The 12,858-nt window shown below is 40.4% G+C and overlaps 1 protein-coding gene across 2 annotated transcripts in view; it reads right to left on the reverse strand.

The window, feature by feature from the left end:
* Positions 1-12,858, reverse strand: part of ARHGEF38 (Rho guanine nucleotide exchange factor 38) — a 131,055-nt gene that overhangs the window by 46,264 nt on the left and 71,933 nt on the right. For both annotated transcript variants that reach the window (XM_019416446.2, XM_019416437.2), the window contains exon 4: positions 2,123-2,270. In XM_019416446.2, the coding sequence (XP_019271991.2) occupies positions 2,123-2,270 (148 nt within the window). The remainder of the gene's footprint in view (positions 1-2,122; positions 2,271-12,858) is intronic.

Consider the following 12,858-nt stretch of genomic DNA (forward strand, 5'->3'; position numbering starts at 1 on the left):
AGCTACATCCGTTCCTGGTATGGACCTCCATTCCTGAGGTTGTAGTTGGAGCGATAGTTAAAGGTCCTAGTTGTTCACTTGCTGTGAGATTTTTATTTCTAGAAATTGAAGAAGGAGAGTGACTCAAGTAAGACATTTACTGATAAGATCTTGCCACTAGTATAAGGTAGGAAAAGTAGATATTCACACCCCGGATAACACCATTATTTCTCCATACATATTTAGACGATGTTGCTTTTAATATATGAATTTATTTACATGGATACAACTTCGAACTTCAAGGTTTCTCCGAATTGATTTCTAACACTGAACCAAACTGCAAATAGTGGAAAAATACTCAACTGGAGCTACACGTCACATATTATCCTTAAGAGTTACCTAAATTCTCATTTATTATTACTTTTTTTTTTTTATTTTCAGCACCCAGAGCTATGCTCGGTATAGTGTAAGCACTACATAAATGCTTGTGATTTTGCGACTTGAATATAGTCTTTCCATGATATGAAAAATGGGTAAAGAACTGCAACAACTTAATGACCAATAGAGGGCAGTAACGTTAATTTTTAAAAATTATTTGGCTCCTGTTTTAAACCCACTTTCAATCCCAGCTCTCCCCTGGAAAGACATTTTCCAGAGACCAGTAATTCCCCTATCCATGGGTTCATTTCTTGGGGTTTCTGTTACTACGGAAAAACCGTGATCCGAAAGCAGATGGTCCTCCTTCTGATGACTGATCCTAAGCAGGTCCATAGTAGCCTAACACTACTTCTCAAGGCCTCTGTCATTCACCTAACTTCATCGCATCATCATGGAGGCATGCTATCATCTCTCATTATCACAAGAAGAAGGGTGAGTATAGTACAACAAGATATTTTGAGAGACAGACCATATAACTTTTATTGCAGTATATTGTTATAATTGTTCAATTTTAGTTATTGTTGTTAAATTCTTACCATGCCTAATTTATAAATTAAACTTTATCATAGGTATAGGTATGAATGTATACGAAAAAACATAGTATATATAGGGTTTGGTACTATCCAAGTTTTCAGAAATCCAGTGCGTGTGTGTGTGGGGGGGGGGGGTCTTGGAACGTATCTCCCATGGATAAGATGGGGGATTACTGTAGTCTCATGATTTCATTTTAATTTAGCTACCAACCTCTTGTACCACATTAAGACCCCCATATTTGTCCTCCTGCAATAGAGTACCTAATGGGGGAATATGCTAGAGGCTCAGACTGCTGGGTATGCTTTGATTAAGATATCACAACTCTCTCTGGTTAATTCTTTGACAATGGGTAATCCTTAGAAATGAAACACCGCAGTAGAACCACTAGGTAAGATGTGGAGTAGGGCAGAAATGTCGGCTTTAGCTTCATGTGGTAGAACACTGCATACAAAATAAGATCCCAATTCCATTTAGGAGAATCAACCCAAACACATATCCATATTTATGCATATAAATAAAATCAGAAAAAATGCAAGCTGTGGTTAATACATGGTCTAGCAAAGAGTTGATACATGGAATAGCAAGTGTTTTTATCTTATTTGTACTTCCTTATATTTTTTACATTTTTATGGTGAATAATTTCCTCCAGATTAAAAAAAAAATGTATATTATGTAGCACCAAAACTTTAAGGATAAAGAAGGAAGGCATAACTAACTCCTGAAACTAACTTGAACAGGGTCTGACTGAACCTGGTCTAGTGAATCTGGGGGAAAGTGAGAGCCATCAGAGAACCATGGAACATTCCACTAACTTTATTATTCCACATGCTGCAGTGGTCACGGTGCCCCATGCTGTCTCATGGTGGGGGGTGGGCAGGGAGGTAACAACAGCTTTAAGAAGGGCCTTTTCTTCCACATTTCATTTTTTGATATTACATTTTTCTATCTCTACAGAGCCCTGAATCTTCTCCCATGTTATTTTTAGTCATGCTCACAGGGGGGAGAAAAGAGTCAATCAGGGTTTCTGGCATGTCAGCTTTTCATAAAGAGAACACAAAGTGGAGCTCCCAGCAAGCCTCATCAAATATAGGATTTATGTGAGAACTTTCATCTACATCCAGTTAAAATGTTCCCTGCTAGGCATGGAAATCATCATTTGAAAAGGCCTTACTTTAAGGACTGGATACAGTGGCTCAAATGTTGCTTCAGCTCTTCTTCCTTTTCATAGGATTCCAGTACACTGTGTGCCTCATCATGGTGGTAGCAGTAGATTTTATAAATATCTTCCAGGGGCCCTTTAATCTGCAAGAATACTTCTCCTGAAAAATGTAAAACAAAGGCAAAATGACATCAAGTCAACCAAACTGACATTCCACATATTTACTATTTGACGACGGTGACTAGTGTTAAGTTGGATAGGTCCCACTTCATCCCCAGGTTACTCAGGAGGGGTGGAAGACGTTCCTTTCCTTTTTCCTTTCCTTTCCTTTCCTTTCCTTTCCTTTCCTTTCCTTTCCTTTCCTTTCCCTTTCCCTTTCCCTTTCCCTTTCCCTTTCCCTTTCCCTTTCCCTTCCCCTTCCCCTTCCCCTTCCTTTCCTTCCCCTTCCTTTCCTTCCCTTCCCTTTCCTTTCCTTTCCTTTCCTTTCCTTTCCTTTCCTTTCCTTTCCTTTCCTTTCCTTTCCTTTCCCTTTCCCTTTCCCTTTCCCTATCCCTTTCCCTTCCTCTTCCCCTTCCCCTTCCTCTCCTTCCCCTTCCTTTCCTTCTCTTTCCTTTCCTTCCCTTCCCTTCCCTTCCCCTTCCCCTTCCCCTTTCCTTTCCTTTCCTTCCCCTTACCCCTTCCTTTCCTTTCCTTTCCTTTCCTTTTCCTTTCCTTTCCTTTCCTTTCCTTTCCTTTCTTTTCCTTTCCTTTCCTTTCCCCCTTATTCTTCCCTCCCTCCTTTTTTCTTCCCTTCCTTCCTCTCGTTTATAAAATGCAGTATAAAGAGCTTAATGGAGATAGGCAGCAAAATAAGGTTGGTTTTCTCAAAGGTGACTTTATGCATTTGACTGACGTGGAGGATCCCAGTTAAGGAAAACACTTTAGAATCAGTCTGTATGGGTTTGAATCAGGCTGTGTTACAGACTTGGACAGGTAACGACTTGGACAAGTTACTTTGGCTCTCTGAATCTGATTCCTCCCAGAATCAGATTATTATTTTTATTATTATAGGCACAATAATAGATCCAATTTTATATGCTCATTATAAAAATTAAAGAGGTAGTGTGTAGAGTACAGTTCATACTCTGTATGTCCATTCTCAAAATGGAGCAATTATTGCTAATTTTTTAGAGGTAAGGAAAGTGAAATTTCAGGTTCAATGTAAATTATTTTCTTTTACTATTTATTCAGCTAACATTTCCCTTGGTATCTGAAAGACAAGCAGTAGAGTTTAGGGATATAAAATATTTCCTTATATGTGATAGTAGAAGAATTGGCCATTATTCCTGTTAAAACTCAGTTGGATACTACTATAAACCAGAGTTTTATCACTGTATCTTCATATAACAACTTGGGCTAATTGTGTCCAAGCATTTAAAGCATCCTTTTTGATATTATGATAAAATTGGGTCTGTAACTGATGGCTCAAGCAGATATTGAATAGTTGGATTTAATGACCCACTCCATCACTTGAAAATATATATTAAGTATCCACTGCATAATCCAGCACTGTGTTAAGATGATTTGGGAGACAGAAGAAATATGTGATAGCATCTGCTCTCAAAGATACTGCAAATGTGGTCTTGACAATGATTTGGGATTGAACTGATTGAGAGTTACATGGACCTACCAATCTGCAGCTATTACAGTAACAACAGTAAGTCATTCTTCCTATGGAAATAGAATGCCCTTTGTATTTTCAGCATGCTTTGCACATATTAACTGCTTAATTCCCTATATGTGTAAGGAAATAAGAGGTTATTTATCCCTATTAAACAAGGATGGACAAATCTGAGTTTGAAACACATGTATGATTTTCCAAAGTCCGGTGGAGGCAAAGTCAGGATTAGAGGCTATCTTCGCCTCAGTTTTTCCTCAGATGTCAGCCCCCCAACACATTAGAGCTTTGCTGGACACTACACAAAGTGGTGTGGTTGGAAAGAATATTGAACTCAGAATCAAAAATCATTGTTGTTTAGGGTTTGGGTGGTAACTAAGTATCTCAGTTCTCATCACCCCTGAGGATGAATTTGAGAATTAAATGGAACATAGATGTAAAAAAAAAAAACAAACATCTGGAACTAACTAGTTGCTCAATAAATATCACTTGTCTCAATGCTACTCTACTATCTCTAGAATTAAAACACTAGTACTTTTAAAGTATCACATTCTGTTCTAATTTATATCCAGCCAGTAAAAGACTTTCCTTCCCTTTCCATTAGATCAGACTTTGTGTGTCCTTTCAGACTGTGTGTGTGTGCGCGTGTGCACATATGCGTGTGCAGGTGTGTGGGTGTGTGTCTTGTTTGTTTTTTAGTAGCGCTTTTTCTGGACTTGTATGGAAACTCAGTGTCTGTGAGCATCTTTGGAACTGAAAGGATGAGGGATTTTTATTTTGTTCCTGGGATTTTACTGAATTCATCCTTCCACCAGTGTAATTTTGGCAGATTTGGTCTTTAAGACAGCAACACAAACAGTAAGAAATAGAGTAGTTCCAAGAAGAGAAAATAAAATAGTATAGTAACTAAATTTAGGCTTGGGAACGAGAGTAACAGTGCAGGGTAGAGCAAGGACTTTGGCTGCCGAAAGGAATCATGACCCAGAAGTGGGAGCGAGTGACAGGCCCGGGTGAAACTCAGCAGCAAGTCCAGAAAGGATCTGGATACAGACAGCCCAACCCAAGATAGGATTACAAATATGTGTTCACTACAAAGCAGTTTAGAGTAAAGACAAAGAAAGGAAGAGGTAAGGGCAACCTCATAAATCTGCAATAGGATCAAGTCAGAAAGTCAAAAAACAAGGGACAAAGACATTTATTTTACACACAATGAAACCATTAATTGTAAAGTCTCGTGCACATGCACGCCCACACTCACATATATTTTTAACAGAAGTGGTGTAGTTTGAAAGAATTTATAGCTTTCTCCTTACTAGCAGAGTCAAATTTTTTACTCTTTTCCAAGTAAAATTCTGTTGGGGATCTAAGAACAATTATTAAAGTTAAAAGATATTTAAGCACTCTAATTGAAAGTCATTTATTCACCCAAAGGCCAAGTACAACACTGGCGGGCAGAATATTTGATTCCCCTTCCAGCCCTACCAATGTATTCTGCTTCATAATAATGCAGATAAAGCGATGTGTCTTGCAGCAAAAAAGTGATTCTGTTTCCACGGTAACATAACTCTGGGCTGCGTTTCTTTAGTGGTGAAGGACAGCTGCTCTGTCTAATGGATGTGGGTTTGAAGGGATGATTAGGAGTGGAGGGAGGACTGAGCCAAGACCAGTGAAGGTAATTTCACTTCAGGCTGCCTGTCACAAAAGCACCAGAACGCTATAAAATAAATATAACTTTCGTGTGCTTTTTAAAAAGATTCTAAAACCCAAGAATTTCTGCATTGGCTTTCCCCAAAAGCAATCTGCATGCAGAGGAGAAAAAGTTATCTCCTCTACAAACAACTCCCCAAAATACCGACCATATTTTATGTCCTGGTATCATTTTTCCAGTGTTGCAAATTGTTGCCTTCACTAATGTAAATATATTCATGCTTCTCTTCTTGGTCCACCTCTTCTTTACGTCCAGACCCTCATGTCCATCCCCAAGATATACCATACCATACAATTTGGCCTCTCTATTATTCTGACCCCACACCAAGATGAATTTCCCCTGCAGGGCAGTAAACCAAGGTAAAGACAGTGACACTCAAGAGATCTCCTTGTCCAAGGCTTTGGCTTAGGAAAAGAGCATAAAAGGGAATGAAGTAGTTACTCCATCCTGGTTTTACAATTTAATGAGTGACTATTTCACACCACGCAGTTTGGTAGGTACTGCAGGTACAGAGAACCAAGGCTTCCCTCAAGAAACTTATAAAGGCCAGTGAAAGTAAACTCCCATTTGCCAGACTTTGTATAAAACACAGGGGGACACCTATTCTGCTCTTGAGCAATTTCCATAACGGCCTGCCCCTGAAGTAGGAGCTCTGAATGAGTACAAAGCATAGAAACACGCTGAGGGAGTAAGGTCTGTTCACAAGCTGCAAGTGGTTCTCACATGGCTGGACAGGGCCATAGAACTTAGGCAAAGTTCCAGAAGAGGCTGTATTTTTAGGCAGGGGCTAAATCATGAAAGACTGTGTGTGTCATGAAGCAGCTGGAACTTTAGTCTGCAGGTGATGGAGAAGCACAGATGATTGATATTAAGTGGCAGACTAACATCATTAGATTATATTCTAGAAAGATTACTCTGGTAATTAGTCATATGAAAGATGGAACTTGAGGGAGGAGTTAGTGAGACTGGAAAAGAGAATCCAGTTAAAAGGCTTCCATAGAAATACAACAAATAAATAATGAGGGCTAACACAGGAAGTTAGAGCCCTAAGAAAGAGTACTCTAAAATCAACTGTGTGTTTTCAAATCCTGGTTTTACCATTTACCCCTGTGACATTTGGGAGAGTTACTTGACTTCTCTGTTCTTTAATTTCCTGATCTATAATATGGACAAATAATAGTAATAGTAGGGTTGTTTGAAGATTAAATGAATTTAAACATGTAATATATCAGTAGTTGGCATGTGCAAATGTCCAATAGATGTTAGCTATAACCACTAAAGCAAAACAGGGAGGATGGAGAAGAGGGCAAGACACATTGACATATGTGAGAGATGAAGAGGTTAATTCCAAGCATATCTCAGGATTCTAGTTTCAGTAAGCATGTGGATGGACAATGATAATAAGGTATGGAGTTTATGTGGAAAGATGGAAAGATGTTGAGTTTAATTTTAGATATACTGAGTTTGAGTCATCCAAAATATATTTAAGTAGAGAAGTCCCTTATGGAATTTGATATATGAATCTGAGATTGAAGAAAAAAAAGTTCTGCCTATGACCCAGCAATTGCACTACTAGGTATTTATCCAAGGGATACAGGTATGCTGTTTCGAAGGGGCACATGCACCCCAATGTTTATAGCAGCACTATTAACCATAGCCAAAGTATGGAAGGAGCCCAAATGTCCATCGATGGATGAATGGATAAAGAAAATGTGGGGTGTATATATATATACACACACACACAATGGAACATTACTCGGCAATCAAAAAGAATGAAATCTTGCCATTTGCTACTACGTGGTTGGAACTAGATGGTATTATGCTAAGCGAAATTAGTCAGAGAAAGACAAATATCAGATGACTTCACTCATATGAGGACTTTAAGATACAAAACAGATGAAAATAAGGGAAGGGAAACAAAAATAATATAAAAACAGGGAGGGGGACAAAACGTAAGAGACTCTTAAATGTGGAGAACAAACAGGGTTACTGGAGGGATTGTGGGAGGGGGGATGGGCTAAATGGGTAAGGGGCATTAAGGAATCTACTCCTGAAATCATTGTTGCACTATATGCTAACTAACTTGGATGTAAATTAAAAAAAAAAATTAAGAAAATGGTAAAAAAAAAAATGTTCTGAAAAAGAGGTGTAAGAATGTAAAGCTCAGGAAACACAAGCCATAACTTTGCTATGACCATGCAAGAAAGTCTACAGAGTGAGAGGAGGGCTTCAGGACCAAATGCTGGGGCACACTAACATTGAGGGAGCCCAGAGGGAAAAGAGTCTGCAGAAGAGCTTGAGGAGTCTGGAGAAGAAAGGAAAATTCTGATTGGTGTCAACCAGGCCAAGGATAAAATAGTGAGAAATACGGCAGAGAGATTGCATAAGTTTGTGGATGACAGAGCTGCCATTGTCTCCCAGTATGAGTACTCGCCGTGAAGCAATAACATTTTTGGCTACAGCAGAATAAAAACTACATTTCCTAGCCTCCCTTGCAATAGGGGTGGCCATATAACGAAAACTGCAAAAAGTTGTCCTGTGACAATATCCAGGAACTTCAAGAGGCAGATAGCTCATCATTAACCCCTTCTTCACCATATTTTCCTTTGTTCTGCTACCTGGAACTTGAACATTACCTTGTACATGAAGATATGGGTAAGGAAGAAGCTTGTATCCCAGAGGACTTTGCAGAGCAGAGCTGCTGTATAGATCTAAAATACGTGCCTTGAGACTATTACACCAAAGAGAAATGGACATCTCTTAATTAAGCTGGTAATGTTTTGTTTTGTTTGCTGTTTCTACCAGCTGACCTTAATTCTAATCAACACAATGTTTCTTCTTCTTCCATAAGGAAATATTTTGGGAGGAATCATGACAGTTGAAGAGACCCTCTTTACTGCCCATAAAATCTAACTCAAAAATTCTATGAAAATATTACCTAAATTGTTACTTATGAAGAGTTTAATGGACTGGATGTTTATTTCCCTCTAAAATCCATATGTTGAAGCTTTAACCCTCAGTGTGATGGTTTTGGAGGTGGGACTTTTGGGAGATACCCGGGTTAAGGTTAGATAGTGGGTGTGGAGCTCACATGATGGGATTAGTGCCTTGTGAAAAGAGGAAGAGACATCAGAGCTTTCTCTATCCACCATGTGAGGATATAGTGAGGAGATAGCTGTTTGCAAAGTAGGAAGGGGGCTCTCACCAGGAATCAGACACCTTGACCTGGACTTCTCACCTTCCAGAACAGTGAGAAATAAATATCTATTTTTAAACCAACAAGTCTAAGGTTATTTGTTACGGCGGCCTGAGATGATCAAGACACAGAGATTAAAGTATAAAGTTACTGGGGTGCCTGAGTGGCCCAGTTAGTTGAGCATCTGACTCTTGATTTCAGCTTGGTCATGATCTCACAGTTAGTGAGATCGAGCCCTACGTCTACTCCCGTGTCTAGTTCTGCGTCGGGATCTGTGTTGACAGAGCGGAGCTTGCTTGGAATTCTCTCTCCCTCTCTCTGCTCTCTCTATCTGCCCACACCTCTCCTTTATCTAAATAAATAAATAAATAAATAAATAAATAAATAAATAAATAAATAAAAAAACCTTTAAAAAAAGTACAGGGGTGGCTCAGTTGGTTGAGCGTTGGACTCTTGATCTTGGCTCAAGGCATGATCTTATGGTTCGTGAGTTTGGTTGGTAAGTTTGAGCTCATTCATCAGGCTCCACTATCAGTGTATTCTCTCTTCCTCTCTCTTTGTTCTTCCCCTGCTCACACTTGCATATGCGCTCTCTCTCTCTTTCTAAAAATAAATAAATATACTTTTTAAAAGTACAAAGTTACTCCTATTAGCAAGAAAAAATATGTAATAAGTTCAACTCTAAAAACCAACTACATACAGTGATGTTAAAAGAGAATTTTAGTTAAAATCTTAAGCATAAATTATGGTCTAAGATATATCCCAAAAAAAATTTCTGCAGTTCTAAGTAAAACTGGTTTGTCAAGGCAGAGTATACACAACACAGAGAAGGGAGTGAGAAGGCTTTGAGGACAAAAGGTAGATATGACCTACTCCCTAGAAAGAATGCCTAAGAACTGGGTGAGATAATATGAGCCTCTGGCTGTCACTCCCCTGAGGGACTCACAGCTAAGTAAACCTGCCACCCCTAAATGAAAGAGCTTTGCTTACAGCTTTTACCCAGGAGATGCAATGAGAGCTCCCCAGTCTGCTTAGCCTCCTTGGAGGAGAGCCCAGCTGTTGGGACTGAACAAGGCAGTAGATTAGCCAGCCAAAATGCCAGATCATGTATATGTTTCCTTCCTTTCCTTCCTAGTCCCCTTCTGTTTTCCAGGAGAGGGTAAAGTGAGGAGGGGAGATGAGAAGAAAGAGATTGGAAGAGTATATGCTGCTTACAGAAACCATCACCTTTGGCCTTGAGTCTTACTTAGTTCCTACCTAGCCTGGAAATAAAACTGACAACTAAGCATACCCTAGTGACCCTGGTTAGGGTTATGAAGTTTAAACCAAATACAGGTGCCAGGTGGTGCATGCAACCATGGGATTAAAGCAATCAAATCCCTTGAGTATCAATTTTAAGAAGACATTTGTGAAAAAATCATTTTCGTAGAAAAGAAGGCAATGGAAAATTTTTGTGAATTCTTTTTTTGTTTTTTTTTTTTTCATGAATTCTTAAGATAAAATGAAACTTCAAAGTTGTTTCATGTCTGTGGCAGTGGCTTTGGGGTAATAATTCAACATTCCTTGGTGCTCATATTTCTCTTCTGGTATCAGGAATATTTTGGTAAAAAATTTTCAGAAGCTCTGGAGTAAGATAAATTCAGAAAAATGAATTTGGCAATTAGATTTGACAATTCTGAGCTCTCTGGTGACATGGTAACAGCAATTTCAGAGGTATCATGCGAGGCAGGATGGAGAGGTGAGGAAGTGGGACCAGTAAGGCTAGCTAAACTGTGAAGAGAAAAAAGAGAAAGGAGGGGAGCCACAATGGGGTTGTGGGGTCCTGTTCCATGGCCATTGCCGTGTCTAGTGCTGGGAGGACAGTGATCATTGTGAAGGGGTCTATCAAAGGAGAAGCAATTCTACAGCTGAGGCAGCATCCACCCAACATACCTGGCAGTTGGAAGTACCTAGATGCAGGGCAAGACAAACAGGAGCATTAGCGGGCATGGAGATGGACTGTGTATAATATGTAAGAGGACTTGTATAAGGAAGAATTAGGATCTCCTTCTGGCTGTGTCTAGAGTTAGTGATGGCATTTGGGGCAAATCGGGCTCTTGCAGTGAGGTGGTTGGATGCTTCTTAAGTATTTCTCCAATGCTAACATTCAAGAATATTGCTGTTTATTTTGATGATAACTCATGGTCTCTTCCCAAACCTTTTTGACTTCCTGGATACTTTAACTCTAGGTGGGCATTTTTATAAAAAGTGGCACATTAAGAAAACACTAGCTCTCTGAGACTTGAAAGTTAAAACATTTCTACTGGCTGGATGAGGAAGAGATACATTAACTTTTCCCCCCTCAAGGTGGATAGCGCCAATGACTCCGTTCTTCGGCTAATCCACGACTCTCCATTGTCTCTCACCTTAGTAAATATCTCCTTCAAGAGTGCTAGCCTCTGCTACAGCTAGCTGCACTATACTACCCACCAGCCTCTGAAGATGCCACAGGGCAAACCACAGGCAGACTTGGTAACAAAAGCAACAACCATCACTGTGTTCCTTCTGTGGGCCAGCCACGGTACCGAACACTTCTCATTCTCTCCATCATTTATTTCATTCACTCAGTGCTACTGAGGACACTGTTCTAGGTGCTGGTGAAGCAACAGTAACAAAACAGGTAAGAATTCCTCCCCTCATGGAGCTTACATTCTAATGGGAGTATTCCTCATGTCTTGTACCCGTACGCCATGAAGGACCTGCTGTTCCCATTTGAAATACGAACAAATGAAGGTGGCATCTATTGCTAATTGCTTATCCATTCTTCCTTGTTCTAAACAAACAACATTTAGACCAGCAACGCACCCAATGAAAAATACTGACCTTTCTCCAATCTCTGGTAGTTAGGGGTGGCCAAGCACGTGTGTGAGTATGTATTTACGTGTGCATGTATACGTGTATGAAATGAAATGTGTGTGTGTGAAATGAAATCATGACATATAGGCTGAAGTCCCTGGGAAGGCTTGGAAACAAGCCTTGGAAGAAGGTGGTTTTGCTTTGATTGCCTGCAGGAAGAAATACTTGGCAGTGGAGGAGCCATCGTGAGTCCAGGAGGCCAAACACCACACAAGGACTATGAAGGAAAACGCTGCAAGGAGCCAGCATGTAGTCACCCCAGTTTTGGACTACTGAATTATGGATTTCTTGTTATGGGAGGAGAACGGCCCCTTTTCAGTTAAGTTCTTTGGTGAGGTCTCTATTCCAGGTAGGCAAGTGCAATCCTAACTGACCCCAGTGTCTTGGCCCCAGCCATAGGTCTAGTGGTGACAGAGTCAGCATGAAAGCACAGACTTGTCTCCCCCCAAATGCCATGTTCTCTCTGGGCTACCGTGTACCTATAAGATTTATGCCTCTGCAAACGCCTTCTCATGTTCACCCCCTGCCTATTGGGAAAGTGTTCAGGGGCTCATAGAACTCTGGACTTGGCACTGTATTTCTATGTGTATTCTGCACAATATTTGTTTTTCCCACGCTCCATTCAGATCTGACTGCACAGCTAAGCCACGGACCTTCATGAGCCGGCTCCCCAGTGCAGGTTCCTAGAACTTAACATTCTCTTCGGAGAACAGAACTGTAGAGCTTGTTACTAAGCCACTCTGGCTTTATTTTTCTTCCAAGAAATAAGTCCTTGTAGCCCTAGGAAGCCAGCTTGACCACACTCAGGAGATTGGAAGCCCAACCCCACATCGTACCCTGCTGACGGCTTCCTGCTGATTTTTCCTTTCATGTATGGATTTGCTTATTCTTGACCTCCTCCCACCCCCAAAAAACCTTTTTTCCGGCAGGCACGCTGTCTGATAGCTTTTCTGTTACTGCTGACATTTAGAATAAAATGCCCTCATCTGTCAGCTGCTGCATCTGGGGCTTGCCCCTACTGGCCTCACTTTCAGTATGTGGGTCTGGGATGTTCCCGGGCTGTCCCAGCTGGCCAGAATTAACTAAGTTGAGCCTACCTGTGTCCTGAGTACCACACACACACACACACACACACACACACACACACACTGTAGAAGAATTATTCAGGTGAGTGTGGCATTTCCCATATGGCAACATGACATGAATTATCAGTGACTAATGTTCTTCTCACAAAATCACTGCTAAAGGCACAGATTCCTGCTTCAGGGACGTACAAGAGACACTGCTTTAGG

Source organism: Panthera pardus, unplaced genomic scaffold, assembly GCF_024362965.1.
Source record: "Panthera pardus isolate Hobbes unplaced genomic scaffold, ASM2436296v1 HiC_scaffold_13, whole genome shotgun sequence".
NCBI classification, from domain to species: Eukaryota; Metazoa; Chordata; class Mammalia; order Carnivora; family Felidae; genus Panthera; species Panthera pardus.